Here is a 19,000-nt window from a genome sequence, read left to right on the forward strand (position 1 = left end):
TTTGTTAATAACAGATCCAGACTCCCTTATATATCACCATCATCATCATCATCCAAACCTTATCATCGCAACTATATGGGATCGGCTACATGAATCCTGTTTGTAAATCCTATAAAATAAATAAATAAAAGAAATGTCTAAACTAATACAAGTTTCAATTTACAACTTGTAAGATTACCTGCAGAGACGGCTTTGATTGCTATTAGTCATTTATCGGAGATAAACTTAGTACACCAGGTATTGTTCAAGTCGAGCACATGTACAGCATCAGTTATAAAACAAGTAAATCAGCACATATACAGCATCAAGCATCATGAAACCTTCCATGAACTCATCCTCTCAAAGGGTCGTTACTTTACTTCAGAGGACCCGAAGCTGAGTAAGGAAAGCAGCACAGAGATCCAGGAAGAGGAACTGAGGCCCATTCACCCTCTGTAAATCGAGCAGATACTTCTCTTCACGCGTCTTGTATAGCTGTTGACAAAAGGGCATAAAATGACAAATTCCCTATTAGCAATTTGTTTGCACAAACTGTATTAAAACCATATAACTCTAATTAGCCTACCATAATAATAAATATCTAATATTATTGTTTCTGTTCTTTATAAATTTGTCAAAAAAATTTAAAAACAGACATACACACATGCATATAGAGAAATGGTTTAAGCTTAATCTAATCCATATCTACCATATGTTTACTTAAAACAATAAAATTTACCACCTGCACACTAAAAGCCTATGATGCTTAACATGAAAGTCAACTAATTCACATACAAAAGCTCTTAAATTACATATGATGAAAATAAACTTAAGGTCTCAACTAACCTAAATATATAATCTTTTAGCAGAGCTTTAAGACAAGCGTCTCTTGAGAAATATTAAAAGAAAACTAATTCTTAATTGTATTGATTTGGAATGCAAGTGGTATAAATTATTACACCTATGAATTTAAACAATAATCATAGATTTTTTTACAAAAAAAAAAAAAAAGATTCAGTTATAATATTTGAATTGAAGGATTCATAATTAAAATTGTGAATTGTATCATAAATTGTAGGATTCAAATCATGTGTAAATAACCTATAGTAATTGGCCCTGGACATGTGGTTCCATCATTACCACAATCAAATCTTATATATGTATTTATCTTATTTTCTCACGAAAGAGCATCTCAAAAGTGGTTATTCATTCCTAGACATGTGTCTACCCACTCAAATGGTAGTTACTTCCACTCTCAAAGAAATTAGTGGTACTTACCTCCGCTAAAAAGAAAAAAAAAACACACACACACAAAAGAAAAACTCATTTCAAATGATGTAGGATCCATAAAGTGGGGTATTATTTAGAAATAAAATTTGATTTAATCTCTCAAGTTAAATAACAAATTTATACATAAAAAGTCAAAGAATAAATTTACAACATAGAAAATGGGTGTCTAACAAAATTGGAGTACTGGCCCCATACTTGGTACAGGGGTCATCTTAGTGGAAAGAACATACAAGAGTGAAGCAGTGAAACAAGTAACAAACCTGCAATTCAAATTTGACCACAGTGGATGACCTCATAATTCCATCATCCTCTCCAAAATAATGGTTACCATGCACCACATTGTTGACCATGCTTTCTTGATGCCCAGAAAAGCCAGGAAACCATTTGCACTTCATGTTGTAGTGCCCAATCTTTTTCCAGCCAACATTCAGTTCTTGCAAAGCTTTGAGAACCTCTGTCATTATCTCACGAGGGTGGGCTCGAGACTGTAAAGTAATAAATCAGTACTGTCAAATTAAGAAATACAAGACCACTTCTTTCAGGTTTGGAGGATGAGATAATGCCAAAAACCCCGCCAATCATACATGCATACATATGACATGGTGGGATTGCAAGTCACAATTCAATTAGTTATAACAGTGATATCTCCAGGACCAGCAAGTGTGGTATCAGTTTACTACAACCATCTCTCCCATTGTAATCTTTAGGATGGCCAGTGAATAAATACATTACATTCATTCACCACCTAGTAGGTACCTCAAGGACTATGTCACATGTATAGCCAGAGACAAAGGCTTGTATGAATCATCCCATCCTGAATGAAGTACATAGAAAAATAAATGTCACCTGAAGTCCAAGAGCCCATTTTCTCTCAGATGGAAACTGGGTCCGTAATCCAATTCCTTGATGATCCATATATCCTGTAAGGTGGTTCCCAATGGCGGAAGCTAACGTTTCACCAGGATGCATGCCAGTGAACCCACATTCCTGGAAAAATGAAAATCTCAATATGAAGATGCTAAGCTGAACTAGATAAATGTATGAATGTGATGACTGGTTCTATGAATGCACATGCCTTACAGGCACAGGCAGGAAGATAGAATGTGCTATAATAGAATACAAAGGATTTTTTTCCTTTGCTACCACATGAACATGTTAATTGTTTTATTAATTTTTCTTTGACATTTGAAAATATAAATTCCTTTTATACTTTACACTTGTTAGAGGGGTGTTCAATTAAACAGAAGTGAGGTCATTTCAGATTTTTAACAAATGAAATCATTTCTCATTCCTGTTACACTCCTGGTAATTAGTCCAGTTTTTTTTTTTTGGATAAATAGGTAATGAGTCCAGTTTACAAAACCAGCCTTAATGAAAAGATCAACTGAAAAGAATCTGGATGGAGGCACCATGATCATCCTGTTCAGTTGAGTTTCAATGTAGAAACCTTTAGGTGGGACCCACTAGATACAACCACTTTGAAAAGACTCCAGGAAAATCCCATAAAAAAGACTAATGATCACCAGCCAAGTAATGTTTGAGGCAGAGACCTCTTAGTTGGAAGCCCAAAAGAAGAAAACTTTTCATATTTCGTTATAGTGAAAACAAATTGTGCATTAAAGCATAACCAGACCATTGATTCTTGAAACTCTGCTCCAAGATAACCATTAGAAACCCGGAATCTGTTGTCCAAGAGCAGGTAATATGTAACAGTTGCCTGAAAATGGTAACAAAGTTAGACCTCCAATTGAATATTAGAGAAGATATTTCAATCTAGAGCCATGAATGGTTTACCTCATTCTGTATTCTTTCTTGAAGAGATTCAATCAGGTGTTTTCTATCAAATCCCAAATTAACTACTTCCTGAAGAATATCCTTATCAATCTGCAATGATGCAGTAAAATGATGATTGATTATAAAGAAACTCCAAAGATGACAAAATAAATCCACAATAAAAAGAACTCCAGCATTCACAAAACATATACATGGCCTGTGCAAGAAACATGTGTTGCATGTAAAATGTATCCAAATGCTAATTGAGAACAGTGTACTATATAAGATAATAAGTCAAAGGCTGAATCATTTATACTATGCATGTCAAATTATTGATGGTCTATATAATACTAGATATCAAGAAAAAAATGTTAAGATGGATGCATAAATAGAGAGGGAGCGAGAACTTTTATTGCATACCTCCACATGGCAGGAGTTCCCAAACTATAGTAAATAAAACCATCTCCCTAACACAAAATAAGTAAATAACCAATGGAAGGTCATACATTTTTCGCTTGTTCCTTGGTATCTGGTGGAGGCACTGTCAAATACCGAGGCAGGTGTGCCTGAAACCATGGGTGCTTTCGGATCTCAGGAATTGTCATTCGCTTCATGGGGTCAACAATAAGCATCCGTGGAATTAAATCCCTTGCCCCAGCTGACAGATGACTTGGAAGTGTATAAATTCCACCCTGAGGATCAAGTGATATAAATATAGGGCATAAAGTTCCATGCAATAAATAATATGATTTGACAGGACATTCTTTGACAATAAAAAGAAATTCATTTGAAGAAAAAAAGAAGAGTCCAAACAGAGGTTTTTTTTTATCAGCAAATAGGACTTTTATTAAGATCAGAGAAATATTGAATTACAAGAGTTGGGTTTCAGCACTGCATTGACCCAAGCTACAACAAATACAGACAATTACAGTTCTGTCCAGAACAAGGTAGATCTATTTGCCCCCTGTTTTGCTAGGGTATCCGCCAACCCATTTGCAGTGCTTTTTGCCCAACCAAACTGAGAGTTGAAACTCCTTGCAAGTATGTCAATTTCCCTAAAGATAAATTTGAGCTTCCAAGGTGCTGATGTGATTTGTTTAGCCCAAGAAATGACCAGTAGTGAGTCTCCAATTTCTAAATCTGTTGCTCCAATCTGATCAGCCAGCTTTAAACCTTGTAGGAGAGCCAAAGTTTCAGCCTGAATTGAGTCACCAATACCTATTGATCCTGAGAAAAGTGCCACAACTTCTCCTTAATGATTTCTAAGCACACTCCCTATACCTGCCCTTCCGAGGTTGCCAAAGGAACTCCCATCAAAGTTTAGTTTTAATTTATTTAGTGCAGGTGGCTTCCACTCCACTCTCACAATTTCTTTGGGTACATCTGTTTGTGCCACTTCAGTCCAGTTCCTTAGAATGTCATTCGTGGAGGAGTTTTTGAAAAGTTCCATGGTCATCACCCAATATGCAGTTCTGATTTTTATGGCTTCAATGACTTCCTCCTTTGATTTGCTTTTTTCAAAGAAAATTCTTTGGTTTTTTTCCGCCCATATAGTCCACACCACAGCAGCTCTTGCTGCCTTCCATAAGCACTTTCCTCTTTTTTTTTGTTGCCTCAAGCAAGGGGAGCTGAAGAGACTTACTACATCCTATGGGGGAGCCTATCTGCATCCAAAGAGAGAACAAACAATTTCCCAAATACAAGAAACAAAAGAGTGGGCCAAGAGTAAATGGGGTAGGGTTTCACCACAAGCCTTACAAAGGACACACACACGAGGAGAGAGGCATCTATTTGGCCTTCTTTTCTGTAGCACATCACAAGTGTTTACCTTCCCTAGGAATACTTCCCAACAGAAGGCTTGTACTGTAGGAGGGATCAGTTTGCACCAGATTTCTCTCACTGGGAAGTTCACCCCCAAATTTTCAAAATGAGTGAGCAAACCGAAGAAAGAGGCACAAGAGAATAAGCCATCAGAGGTTGGGGACCAGATTCTACTATCAGCTGTATTTTGGTCCAAGTGGACCTTCTCTAAGGTTGAGATCAAGAGAAATAGGGAGGCACATTCATTCTCTCTCAAACCCCTTCTGAAGCAAAAGTCCCAAGAGAGACCAAGTCTAAAAGCACGCCAACCCTATCAACAGGTTCATTTTTTTAATGTTTGACATGGTTTGACATGGAATAGAGGTCAGGGAACTTGACACTAAACGGAAAATCCCCTACCCATAGGTCTTCCCAAAATAACACTTTATTGCCACACCCAACATCAAAGCGGTTAAAGTTAAGAAAGGTTGGTAGTACCTCAAAGATTGCCTTCTAGGGGGAGTTTGGAGCTGGCATTGGAGGCTAGTTTTTCATCCCAACCGTTTTCCGCTTCACCATAAATGCTTTTAATGACCCTGTGTCACAACCTATCTTCTTCACAAGGGAATCTCCACAGCCATTTCCCTAGAAGGACCATATTTTTCTTTAAAATGTTCCTTGTACCACCTTGCTCCTTAGGTTTGCAGACTTGTTCCCACTTCACTAAGTGATCCCTCTTTTCACCACTGGGTTCCCACAAAAAATCCCTCATTATCTTTTCCAACTTCCTAGCTATTTTCACCAGGATCCTAAAGGCGGAGAGGAAATAAGTGGGCAGATTTGCTAGGGTGGATTTTATGAAGGTTATCCCCCCCATGGAAATATAACCTCTCTTCCACTTTGCCAACTTCTTAGTGAATCTCTCTAAAACCGGTTTCCAAAAGCTTTCAGCTTTCGGGTTTCCCCCCAAGGGCATACCTAGGTATTCTAGAGGCTAGCTTTTCACTTCACAGCCTAGTAAATCTGCCATGGTTTGGATATCATCCACTTCTAAGTTTATTCCAGCTACACAACTTTTTCCCAAATTCACTTTTAGTTTTGAGGCCTACTGGAACTTATCCACCAAAATTTTCAGATTCCTCAAATTGGTTCATCACAACTCTCACAGAAAATGATAATATCACATGCAAATTGCAAATGAGACACCACCACCTCTCATCTACCAATCCTCCAACCTTTAAACTGATTTTCTTGGTCAGCCTTGATCATTTGTCTACTCAAAACCTCAGCAACAAAGGTAAACAAGAAGGTGGATAAGGGGTCACCAAACAGAGGTTTTATCAACCTTCAGGTATTGGAGGTATTTTTAGGGATGAGGAGGGTAACTTCATCGCTATGTTCTAAGGGCTAGTTGGAGAAGGAGACTCCCTAAGAGCAGAAGTGTTAGCAGTAGTGGAAGGCATTCAAAAGGAAAAACAAATGAACATCCAAAAACTATTTGTGGAAGGAGAATCCAAACTGGTGATTAGCTGGTTATGAAATAGGGGATCAGAACTGTGGCTTTTCAACAATGAGGGAAGAAGATCAGGTGGCTAACCAGAGATGGAAATAGTGGTTGGGTGGGTTAAAAGATCTGCTAATTCTGTAGCAGATGCCTTAGCTAAACAAGGGGTGGAGAGAGATTCACTTTTCTGGGCACAACTGTAAGGGATCTGATTGTAGGGGATGAAATAAGAGTTTTATCTCTCACAGTCCGACTGTACTTAATGTATTGTACCTTCCATTATATTAATTAATAAAAGGTTGAGTTATTGATCAAAAAAAAAAAAGAAAAAGAAGAGAGACATTTTCTGGTGATGACATGAGACATGATCAAACACTGTAAACCACCTAACCTGCCTACTAGTGGAAAACACCCCAATGCCCTCTAACCACTTTGATAACTCAACCCAAACCCCTGCCTGCAAACCTTTACAATCAGCCAAAGTCCAGATTACAACCTGATGCCCATCATATCTCCTAAAAATAACAAAAGCTCACAACCTTTATCGCACATATATATTGATCTGTGACCAACATTGAGCGAGTCCCATTCAGGAATCTCCTATCTCAAAAGTTAACCAAAGCAAAACCAACCATCTAGAATCCAAACTCCTTGCACAGCAGTGTTTTTTTTTTCCTTTTTTGATCAGAAACAGTTATGATGATTCATGAAATTTACACCATTTTATCTCTTGTCCTTTTGTTACCTCTATTTGGAATTGGCACTTCTCTTTTTTTGGTTGCAGGTGGACTTTACCTACAAGTTTGGAGACTTTGTTTGCAGGTGCAACTTTCAGATGGCCACAGAAGCGAGGGAAAGTTTTATGGAAGTGCACTAGGGCTGCTGTGCTGGGAAAAAAGAAATGCATGAATCTTGAGGAAAGACATTTGGAAGCTCTTATGAATTGCATCCAAATAAGGGTGACACATTGGATCAAATCTTTGGATCTGTTTTGACCCTATACTGTTGATGATATAAAAAAGAAATTGGAGGGAAGTGGCCTCTTCATCTACCAGAAAAGTGAAACATCAAACCTTGGACACAGCCCTCAGAAAGCTTTATCAAACTTAATTTTAATGGAAGCAGTCTCAGTAACCCTGGCCCTTCAGGCATTGGGGGAGTCTTTAGAGATAGAGAAGGGAATATATGAGCCATTTATTCAGGCCCTATTTGGTTAGGGATTCCATTAGATCCTAACTGTTTTTTGTCCTGTGTGGGACTCAAATAGCAAAAGAGCTAAACATGGAAAGGCTGATTGTAGAAGGGGATTCTCAAGTGGTGATTAGTTGGCTAAAGGATGTAAAGAAAGCAGCATGGTTGTACCGAGAAGAAGTTTCTGAGGGTATTAGCAGTGGTGTAACAATGGGTCCCAAGGGAGGCAATTTTTTTTTTTTTTTTGAGAAAACCCAAGGGAGGCAAATGAGCTAGCAGATTTTCTAGCTAGACAAGGGGTTGATAGGGAACATTTGTATTGGGCTCATCTGTGAATTTGTACTCTTTGGGTAATCATACCCCTTTATTAATCAGTGTATGTTACTGTTTATATTAATGAAATGTTTTAACTGTTAACAATCAAAAAAATGATGATTCATGAAACTTTGCTAAATGTCTTAAAAGAAGATACACATCATCTTAATGGAGTTAGAATGAGGGGAGAATACAAAACACAGCCCAAGGCTGACCACATGATCAACTTATAGGTCATCAACCACCAAATGTAATCTTGAAGCCATTATAAACAATGCTCTTAAATGTAGCTCCAACACAATCCATGTGAATCAGATCTTGTCTTCTTTTTTTTTTTTTTTTGATGAATGATCTTGTCTTCTTTTTCCTTCTTTTCTTTCTTTCTTCCATTTACTTATGGAAACTATCATAAAAAATAATCAAGACTATGTATTATATAGTTGGTTTATCTAAAATAAAAGAGAAAATGAGAAATACCTTAATTTTCTTGAATAGGTTAGGAATGTTTTCGTCGTCAAAGGGAAGAGTACCACAAAGAAGAGCATACAAGATAACACCACAGCTCCAAACATCTACCTCAGGCCCTGCATATAGTTTCCCAGAAATAACCTGCACAAAAGTTATGATAATATTTCTTGAGTTTCAATAATTTCCCGGCTTTAACATCACAAGTTTCTTTAGACTCTTCTAAGTGTATAATGAAGGGCAGGGCCACAGGAGTAGGATATATTGCCATTCACTACATACCTCTGGAGCAGCATAGTTTGGGCTTCCACAGCTTGTCTTTAGAAAATGGCCATCCCTCATGACATTGCTCAAACCAAAATCAGCAATCTTCACATTGAACTTTGAATCCAAAAGTAGATTTTCTGGCTTGAGGTCCCGATGAACCACCATATTTCTGTGGCAGTACTCCACACCAGATATAATCTGTTTAAGATAGAATTTACTGATTTAGGGGACATAACCCAAAAAAAAAACAAAAACAATTCTGAAAATAAATAAACAAATGATAGTTTTTTACAAAGGAAATGATCTGCATGTCTACCTGCTGGAAAAAATGGCGAGCTTCATCCTCGTGTAACCTACCCTTTTCTACAATGTAATCAAATAGTTCCCCAGACTTCACATATTCCATGACCACATAAATGTCTGTTGATGTCTCTATAACCTCATAAAGTCGTATAATATGAGGATGCATAAATAATCTCAATATCTTAATTTCTCGTTTCACTGCAAGAAATCAAGCATATATTTAATGTGCCCATCAAGAAAAGAGAAATGAAGCATAGGCTAATAAAAGAGGATTCTGCATCATGCAAGACAAGTATCTATGAGCATGAAATGCAAATTGTTTGTATGTGTCACAACAGAGCAACAGGCATAAGGTTTTCTTACCTTTTTCTTCCATTTCCATTCCTCTTATCTTACGGCGGTTGAGAATTTTCACAGCAACTTTGTGCCCAGTTAACATGTGTTCTGCAATTTTAACCTTGCCAAATGACCCAATACCAAGTGTCTTCCCAAGTTTATAGTTCCGTAAAAATGTATCTACAGTGCTAGCACTATTTCCAGTTGGTCCTTCCATCTGCAAATTGTAAAAGCATGGAATTCAAAACAAGCATATTTGAAGAAGCAAAGGATACATGAAAAGGTTTGCACCAGAAACAGAGAACATAATAAGCTGGTCCTCTATGCCTATGCTGTGCATATGACCACAAGGAGTGCTCTGGTAATATGGTTCACCATTCTATGGGTCATTCCAAACAAATATGCTAAATTTAAGATCAACTTCAGTAACTAAAAACCAAATAACCCAGAAAATATTTGTTTGTGTATTTCACTTATCAATTTCTTTCATATAAAACTTCAAAATCATAGTACTAAAATTATGTTAATGCTAAAAGAAATATGGAAATACAATTACATAATTCACAACATTTTTTCCTCTTTATTTGAAGGACTGCAATAAATCAGAAAGTTAGAATAACCAAATACGCTAATCTTTATGTATGAAATGTCACCTAAGAATTAGGTGCAATAGGTGGTAATGGGAAGAATCACAGTTTAGGAAACATTCAAGTATACAATTCAGTTTAGATAATTATTAATACAGATGATAGTTCAATTTGAAAAAAAAAAAAAAGAGATATGTCAAGATATCTATTTATAATGCATTAACAAAATAGACTAATCTTTATGTATGAAGTGTCTCTTAGGAGTCAGGTAAATTAGGTAGTAATGGAAAGAATCACAGTTTAGGAAACATTCAAGTAGATAATTCAGTTTAGATAATTACTAATACAGATGAAAGTTCATTCTGAAAAAATGGATATGCCAAGATAACTGTTTACAATGCATTAACGTGATTGAAGTTGAAAAGTTTGTTAACCAAAAAAAATTGAAATAAATATGTTCACGTATTTCAAATATGCATGCATTTACAAACTTGGATTTTTTTTCCTTGTTTTATACCTGTATATAATAAGGTATATCTAGAAATAGATAAACTAACACAACCATACATGCAAGGTATTAAATTCAATATGACGGTAACATTTATTTGGCCAAAGAACAATATTCAAATGGGGCAATCATCCAAACAATACAAGAACTTCTACTGTATCTTGTCAAACAATCACTACCTGACTTTTCAAGGTTTAACCACTTCCCCCAAACTCTTCCCTTCAACTCATTATATTTTCTGTTTCAGCGGAAGTGGAATAAGAATTCGCAATGGGTTATGCTTCTTCATCAACAATCATTTTCCAGCAAAATATATTAGGTATCCTACTCTTTTCCAGCTGGACGTAAACATGAGGTAATGGCACATCAGAATTTTTTTTGTAAGGTACAAGTAAAATTTTATTAATTCAGATAGTACAGATTACAACAGAAAAGCTAGCCACATAAGGACTAGATAGGGCACAAAGCCAAGTTACAGACTCCAAATGGACTTTGATCTAAACAAATCGGGTACATTCAGGTTCTTAAAGTCAGATTTACAAACACCCAAGAAATCAGCTTGCTGATTGCCTGCTGCACTACCCCATCAGTATTCTTTGTCTTGTTACAAAAGACTCTCCTGTTTCTCTCTGACCAGATTACCCAAAGAACAGCTGGAGGAATTGTCTTCCATATTAACTTTCCTTTTTTCTTCAGGCCTGTAATCTCCCAGCTGAACAGAAGGTCTTTGACTGAACTTGGCATGACCCAGCAAAGTCCAACAGCCCTGAGAAAATGATCCCATACTCTAGAGGATATAGGACAGTGAATGCACAGGTGGTCTGTGGATTTAGGCAATAGACCACAAAGACCACACAGCAGGAGATGAGAGATGAAGACCCCTCCTATCCAAAGTGATTTTAGAGAGGCATTTGTTCAGCACCATTGTCCACACCAAGGAAGTTGGATTCAGAGGGAGAACTAGGATTCCAAACTTGATTACAGGGGAAGTTAACACCACCAGTGCTACTGAGTTTAGAAGTCAGGGATTTAACTGACAAGCAGCCATCCCTACTCCAGATCCATGTCCATCCATCTTCACATCAGATTTTACTTTGGGGAAGAAAATCTTTTATTATATCCCTTGCCCCAGTCAGATCTAGTTGAAAATCTTAGATTGCACCTGATGGGATGATGTACAAGGACTGTTCAGACTTCAGATATGATGAGGAAAGGACATGCTTTTTTAACTTTGGCATAACCATAATATTGAACATTTTAATGGTTTTTCTTGATTTTGTGTTATGCAATTCAAGAGGGGGAAAACCTTACATTTATGAAAATATGGTAAAGCCTGGTAAATGAGGATCACTGAACACAATTTAATGGTTAATTTGGGAATAGTTGTCCCTATATAGGATAGGGAAAATGGTGATGACACATGTCCTTATTTGCACTTTATCTTGGAGAAGAAATTAAGAAGCTTCTTACTTAAAACTTGTTCTTGATACCAAAAATGCCAGGAATGTTAATTTGTTTTTAATTTTGATATCCCAAGTGTTATGTAAATAACTGTTAGCAACTTTAGAAGAATTAATTGCATCCAATCTCCAAAGCTTCAAAACAAAACTTAGAAGTTTCCTTAATTAATGTGCATAGTTCTATCATTCAATTTGTGTATCAAATATCCTCCAGACTGACCAATAAACTTTGAAGAAAATTTTATAGTGCAGAAATTAAAGAAAAAATAAATGCACCAGGAATAACTTGTTCAAGGAATTATGGAAAAACTAATTCTAATGCTCCAAAGTGGTTATTACTTATTAGAGAACCTAAATGTGTGCCATCTACTTGATAGGCTTGGTTTCATGCTTCCTTGAACTCGATTTTCAACATTCAAAGTGTTATGTCTAAGTCTTTACAAATTGATGCAAAGTACACTACGCAAATAATTTTAGTAACCAATTTCATCAATCAATATCAACCATCTAAGCAATTATAGACTTACAGTGAGGGATGAAACAGAGACCACTGAAATACCTAACAATATAATCAAGAAAGCAAGTAAAACAAATCATCATTTGATAACTATGAAAACCCTATACCCTACAATTAATATACATTGATTAAATTTTCTTTTGTTGCTCATCTTATCATTTAATTACATGGATCCAGCAAATCAAAGGCCGTTTACATATCCTACAACTTAGTATAAAAGAGAGGGAAACAAAACAGTAATAAGATATTAACTTATCAAGAAGCCCATCTCTTATTTCATTTAACAAACAGCTGGTCACCAACAAATCAAAATTGAGGGTACCAGAAAAGAAACAACACTTATTGATAAAAAAAAAAAAAAAAAGAAGAAAAGAAAAAGAAACAACACTTCAATTTTACTTATGTCAAAGAAACATGAATCCAAGAAAAAGTATTTGATTCTCTATTAAATAAAGCATAAATCGTAGAACACCTAAATACTATAACAAAAACAAAATATTCAACAGCACTTGGAACACAATAGAACCCAAGCTAGAACCAAACCATAGAGAAAAAAAGGGGGGAAAGATACAAGAACAACAATAAAACTTCTAAAGGATTCAATAAACACACCTATAGAGAGAGAAATGAAGAAGAAGAATCTTGAGAAAACGAAGCGAAGAACTCAAAATCAATCTATCAAAAAAAGAGTAGTTCAACAACGCGGATGATTTCTTTGGGGGGGGGGGGGGGGGGGGGGGGGCTTGAGAAACAAAAGATTTGCTAAGTGCTACTCTCGTACCCTTAATCGACTTCTAATATAGCCTACAGGTCTTAGAAGCACATGAGAAAGCACGAAACAGCGGAATCTGACACATGCTTGAAATTAGACAACTAATGATTCAAAACCATGAACTAAAAAGTAAATCAACCTATTGAACCAGACGATAAGAAAATTCAGGAAATAGCAAAATAAAAGAAACACCTCAAAGTCGATTGGAGATCAGAACTTCGTCCGGGAGAGCACTGTTAGTTCCCGAGCCAAAAGAACGTCGTCAGTTCAGAACGGAGCTGAGAGACTTCATACTTAGACAGATTCGATCTTCCGAAACAGGAATTATGGCTAATTTGAGCTTGGAGGACCTACAAAATAGCAACTTCGTGGAATCAAATCTAGGAAAATATTCTCTAAACGAGAAAGGTAAGATTATGCAAAAAAACAAGGCCGAAATTCAAGTTGAAAAAAAAAAAAACTTTTTTTTTCTGAATCATGTGCCTGCTGCATCTTTTTGAAGAAACTCACTTCGAAATTCAAGAATTTCCAAAAAAAAAAAACTATGAAAGTTCGCAAAAGTAGCATACTGTGCCAATCGCCTGCCGTGGATAAATCAAAATTCTCGATTTAATCTTGAAAAAATCAAGCTAAAAAAATGGGGGAAGACTTGTTTTTGGAAGCTGTCAACGTCACAGCTGTTCTGTGAAACGCCGGAGAGTATGAGATGCTGACTTTCGATTCAGCGTCGAACCGGAGAATATAAGATCAAATTCATTAAGGGAACACATGGACCGGAGATGGGCCAAACAAAAGAAACACAGCTGCGGGACGATGACCGGCTTACGTACTCGGCCTCTGGTCTGAACTCTGGAGCCAGAGCCTAACCGAATCTAATCAGGCCGGGGTTCAATTCAACGTCTTTTCAGCATGGAAATTGGAAAGCCCTAAGCAGAAAGCACTGCTTTCAGAGTCAGACAAAATAAAGTCGTGTTTGATACAATAGGCGTTTTAACCTGCAATGTTCTCGCAATGTTTTGAGTTGAAACGCTGTTGTTAAAACACAGATACTAGTATTTGTACTTTTTTTTTTTTAAGGTTGATACTAGTATTTGTACTTGAATCCTATTTTGTGAGAAATGTCGTATTAAAGTATTTTTCATCCATATCAATAATGTCAGCGCCACATCAGTTAGGGCGCTAATATGGCAGCATTTATACATAATTATACTTGAAGCATCTATGGTGCCAAACAGCCCCCAAGAAAAGCACGCCATGCCCTTGGTTTATTGCCACATCAGCAAAATTATGTTATTGTCGCTATTTCACCGTTTGGTACCATTGATATTGCAAGTAGTGTTTTCAACAGCAGCCGTTCAACCATCAACTGGCCTTGATTTCAGGTCCAGTTATAGTGAAACTCATCATTTTGGTCAAAATATTGCTTTGGTAAAAAAAATGTTTGACTTAGTTGGTTCAATCATTGAGCCTTTTCAATCTAGTCATCACATTACAGATTATACATGTACAAACTTATGAAAGTCTTAACTTTGCACTTTGATATTTGATTGGGGTGATTTTTTCTTTGATTTTGGGTCAAATGTGCCTTGTACTACTATTTTTGTCAAAAAAAAACACTTTTTTGTGCCTCTAATTGCAATCTTTAGCATTAAAAAATAAATAAACTAAACTAAAAACTGAATTAAAAATTATAAGGGTAAATTATAGATAAGTACCTTGTACTTTGGGGGTAGTAACACTTAGGGCCTGAACTTTCAAGTGCGACATTTTAGTACATTGAACTTCTAGAAATATACACTTGAGTCCAATTCCATTAAAACCAATGTTTTAAAAGCCAATCCAGAAATGGAACAGCTCTAGCCACCAATTTTCGAGTCAATAGTTCGACCGTCCAAGTTTAACCATTCAGGTGGTTTAGAATATTTGGGCAAATAATATTCATTTTAGTCTTTTGTAAGAAAAAACACAAAAATTGAGAAAGAAAGAAAGAGAGGAAAGGAAAAGAAAGAAGGAAGGAGGGAGGGAGGAAAAGGAAGAGGAAGAGGAGAGAAGAAGAATGAAGAGGAGCATAAGCATCCGACATTCATCAGCGATGATGATGGCAATAGCAGCAATAGAAAACTTAGAGGCAAAATCTCTCTGCAGATCTCTGATCTGATCTGATCCGCAACTCTCTCTCTCTCTCTCTATCTATCTATCTATCACTTGTTGGGATACTAGTGATCTCAAATCTGAGTTCCCTGCAATCTTGCTTCTCTCTCTCTCTCTCTCTCTCTCTCTCTCTCGTTGGGATATTAGTGATCTCAGTCTCCTTTGCAACTTCTTGAAATGTGAACCACTGTCCAAGTTGAACAAGTCGGTGGTTCAACCACTCAAGTCAATGGTTGACCAAGCCAACCTTTTTTGCCCAAGAACGGGTTAAGGGTGAAACGAAATATATATCACTAACATGGGCACAGTTTGACCTGTGACCCAAGAGGAAAATATGGTTCGACCTGTGGGTCAGTTTTTAAAACATTGGTTGCAAGTATAAACATTGCCACATCAACACATCATAGGCATCTTGTGTTTAACAATCAATCTTTTGTGTTTAGTTGGAGATGTTTCAAATACAAATTTTCCTACTTTGAGAAAGCAATGTCTCAACACCTTTGACTAATATGTTGACATGGATAAAAAGCACATATTTCTCACCAATAGATTATAGAATTCAAGTAGAAACAATGGTGCTTGCATTTTATTTCAGGTATACAAGTGTTTCAACTTAGAACATTGCAGGTTGAAGTACCAATAGCACCAAACGCAACCCTAACCCTAACAATTATTTTATGGTACATTTGGTTGCCGAGAAAGGATGAGACTAGAAGGGATGGGATGGGAAGAGAAAATATTTTTTTTCTTAGATTTGTATCCCGTGTTTGTTTCCCAAGAAACGATATGCTAAATAATCAATTTCCTACGTTTGTTTATTGAGAAAACAAGGAGATTTGGACTGTAGATCTTTAAAAGTCATTCATCATTTTGGATCTAAAAATAGTTAGGATATCTTATCTTTGTGTAAGTGAGCACGGAGATTTGGACCCTACAAGTTAGAAAACAAAACAACAAAAAATGTTAGATCTATAAGATAGAAGTGTAGATCTGTAGAAAAAAAATCAAGGTTACATGTTGGAAAGAATGGATTCTGGCTGTAGAGTAGCCATCTCTTCCCATTAACAAGAGGAGTTCGATGGCTACAAAAATAGTATAAAAAATACTCATTGGTCATTGGTGGTCATGTTCGTGGTCGTACCTTGTCCAGAGATCAACGATAACGACATCAACGAGAAGACCGTTGTTGACGCAGGTTCATGGTGAGGGTTGTCTAGAAAGAGAGCAAGAAGAAGAGCCCGATCTTTTTATCTCAGAAGTTTCCTTTTGCACTGGGTCCACTCCAAATCAACATGACCCCGTTTCATCCATTTTGGGAACCTGCACACCACACATTTCCCTTCCCATCCCTTCGAACAAATGCTGAAAAATCGGAGTCTTATGGGAATATTCCCATTTCCCCTTTCTCACCGCAACAACCAAACATATCATTAGGAAATTGTATTCCACGGGAAAATGTATGGTATTTATCATTTTCTTAGTTTTCACAAGACCTGGAAAACAAGAGTGTATTGCCAAAAAATAAAACAAGAGTGAACAGTTGAGAATTTTGAGTATTGCAAGATATGAATGGAAGAGGATAAAATCCATATTCAAAAATGATTATGAAAATTTAGAAAAAATAGTGGCAATGACCTTGTAAGTTGGGGTGTATAAGGGCATGGCATCAACAAAGCACATAGATCCAATTGACTCAAGACTAAACTCATGTCAAACCGGTCCATTTTGTTATTAATAAGTCACATGTTTTAAATGTGTAAAGAGAACCAGGGTAAAATGGAAAAAAAACACAATTTAGGAAACCTTTTGAATGTGCACCCAAAGTCTATAAATAGATGATCCCTATCATTCTTCTCCTATGCACTCGCCCACCATCCTCCTCCTTCATTGCCAGAATTCCAACTCAAGCGAACTACAAATGGTCTGATCCCTTTCCAGAGGGTATGTAAGTAGTCCCTCTAAGGGTCCAATCACTTTCTCCGCCTCCACTTCTTTTCCCTTTTCCAATCAACCACCTAGGTAATTCTTCACACTTCGGAGTAAGACCACCATGGGGTATCACTTGGCATCCCTCCAATTATTGAGGCATGGGATATAACCTGCATAACTGCAGATTCTCTGTGGTAAGGTCAATGGACTGTGCTCTGTCCCACCCCTTAATCTCCATATAGTGTATAATATATTAATAATGAAAAAAATAAAACACACACAAAAAGAAAAAAAAAAAGAAAATTTAAGGAAATTGTTTGTATGTTGAGCCCAATTTTATTGAAAAATTCTATAACCATGATTAGATTGATCAACCCTTGTATTAGTAGTATATTTCTTAGAAATATACAATTATGAATGAAAAATATTACAATACAAAAATGCAGAAAAGAACTTCAAAGTTAAATGAATAAACAAAAAAGGGCCAAATATAGTTTTTGGTGAACAATCTTAGGTCCTAGGAGTGGTAGCAGGGCGAGACACCCCCTCCCTATCTCCACCCTATAGCCAAAATACCCTACCCCATCCCTAGTGGTGGGGCAGGACAAACCCACTCCCATCAAAGACGAGGAATCCCCAAAATTTCCTTGCCACAGCACAACCACCTAAAAATACATCTAATTTATAAGTATTTTAGAAATAGGAGTATGAAAAATTGAGGTATTTTAGGAATTGAATTATGACAATTTGAGGGTATTATAAAAATGAAATTATGGGATTTTAGGATTTTAAAAATTTGAGAAAAAACTAGAAGTATTTTGGAAATTAATGTTAAAACTAGAGATATTTTACTACTTTACCATTGAGTTCAAAAACCCCGTCCCCACCCTATCCTTGATTTAGGGTAAAAATATTTTTCTTGTTCCCATTTAATATCAGGGAAAACCCATCCCATTCAGGGTAATAAGTCCTTTGAAACATTGAACATAGGATGCATAGATGGAGCAGGGCTTCCAAAACTTGCGGCCCGTTCCATAATTCAAGCATTGGGTCCACCATCGGATATCTTTTATTTGTACATGGACTGGGCCATTCTTACGACCATGGTCATTTGATTCCAATGAAGTTAAAGTGAAGCACTATGCATAAAGCCCAAACAAAATATTAAAAATAACATTTTCTCTGCCCCACTTTAGATCTAAACTGTGTTTTTTATTGTAAATAGAACCTAGTAAATAAAATAAAAAGTCCAAACCTTTTCATGTCATGATTCACCATCTTGGCCACCATGACCATTGTCATTTATCTGTCAATATTCGATTCAATTCTTTCTTCCAAAATTAAACACCACCTCACAAAATAAAAGAAAATCCACTTATTTTCAAAGCTAGGAACTCAAGTTTGAACTGACCGGGTTCCATGGTCAAACTTGACATGTCAAGGTTGACTTGAGAATGCAATGGCCGAATGGGCAGATAATTTAATTTAGAATTTTTTTCTGAGTTGTGCTGTCTCATATATTTGGGGAAAAGCTGTGACAAGGAAAAAGTGAATGGAAATGGAAGTTGATTTTCAAGTTCTTGTAATAGCTCATTACTTTACACCACTCCCTCTTACCAATATCATGCTTACTGCCGAGGGAGAGGGCACCAATAAATGCTCAAGCTTAGTGTAACATGCATTCAAAGTTTCAAACCATAGAATTGAGCCAAAGGCTTGGATCCTTTGCAGCATTGCAACTCCCAAAACCCTAACCACATGCCATGACCTGACAATTGTCAGAAAATAAAATGGAATGGAGCAGCAGTTAGATGGAATCATGGAACTTCTGCATGTGTCATGGGAAACTGACA

At 36.6% G+C, this 19,000-nt stretch overlaps 1 protein-coding gene across 5 annotated transcripts; it reads right to left on the reverse strand.

Annotated features, from left to right (window-relative positions):
* On the reverse strand, positions 1–14,077 carry LOC148854354 (SNF1-related protein kinase catalytic subunit alpha KIN10-like). Of its 5 annotated transcripts, none has more exons than XR_016112779.1 (13): positions 13,637–14,077; positions 13,260–13,417; positions 9,251–9,440; positions 8,901–9,085; positions 8,600–8,782; positions 8,330–8,461; positions 3,549–3,734; positions 3,064–3,153; positions 2,903–2,986; positions 2,116–2,256; positions 1,530–1,754; positions 179–474; positions 1–96 (listed from the first exon to the last, which is right to left on the reverse strand). XR_016112779.1 is itself a non-coding variant. In XM_088983784.1 (13 exons), exons 4-13 carry the CDS (start codon positions 9,438–9,440, stop codon positions 361–363), a joined length of 1,530 nt encoding a protein of 509 aa, XP_088839910.1. In that variant the 5' UTR covers positions 12,306–12,337; positions 13,260–13,417; positions 13,637–14,033; the 3' UTR covers positions 175–360. The 5 variants fall into 5 exon arrangements, 3 of the variants coding, with proteins under 3 accessions (XP_088839910.1, XP_088839908.1, XP_088839909.1); XR_016112780.1 differs by having other exon boundaries at positions 1–109; XM_088983784.1 differs by lacking the exon at positions 1–96 and adding an exon at positions 12,306–12,337 and having other exon boundaries at positions 175–474; positions 13,637–14,033.
* Between the last annotated feature and the right edge of the window lie 4,923 nt (positions 14,078–19,000).

Source organism: Nelumbo lutea, chromosome 4 (genome assembly GCF_056320005.1).
Source record: "Nelumbo lutea isolate HS-2025 chromosome 4, American lotus-T2T, whole genome shotgun sequence".
NCBI classification, from domain to species: domain Eukaryota; kingdom Viridiplantae; phylum Streptophyta; class Magnoliopsida; order Proteales; family Nelumbonaceae; genus Nelumbo; species Nelumbo lutea.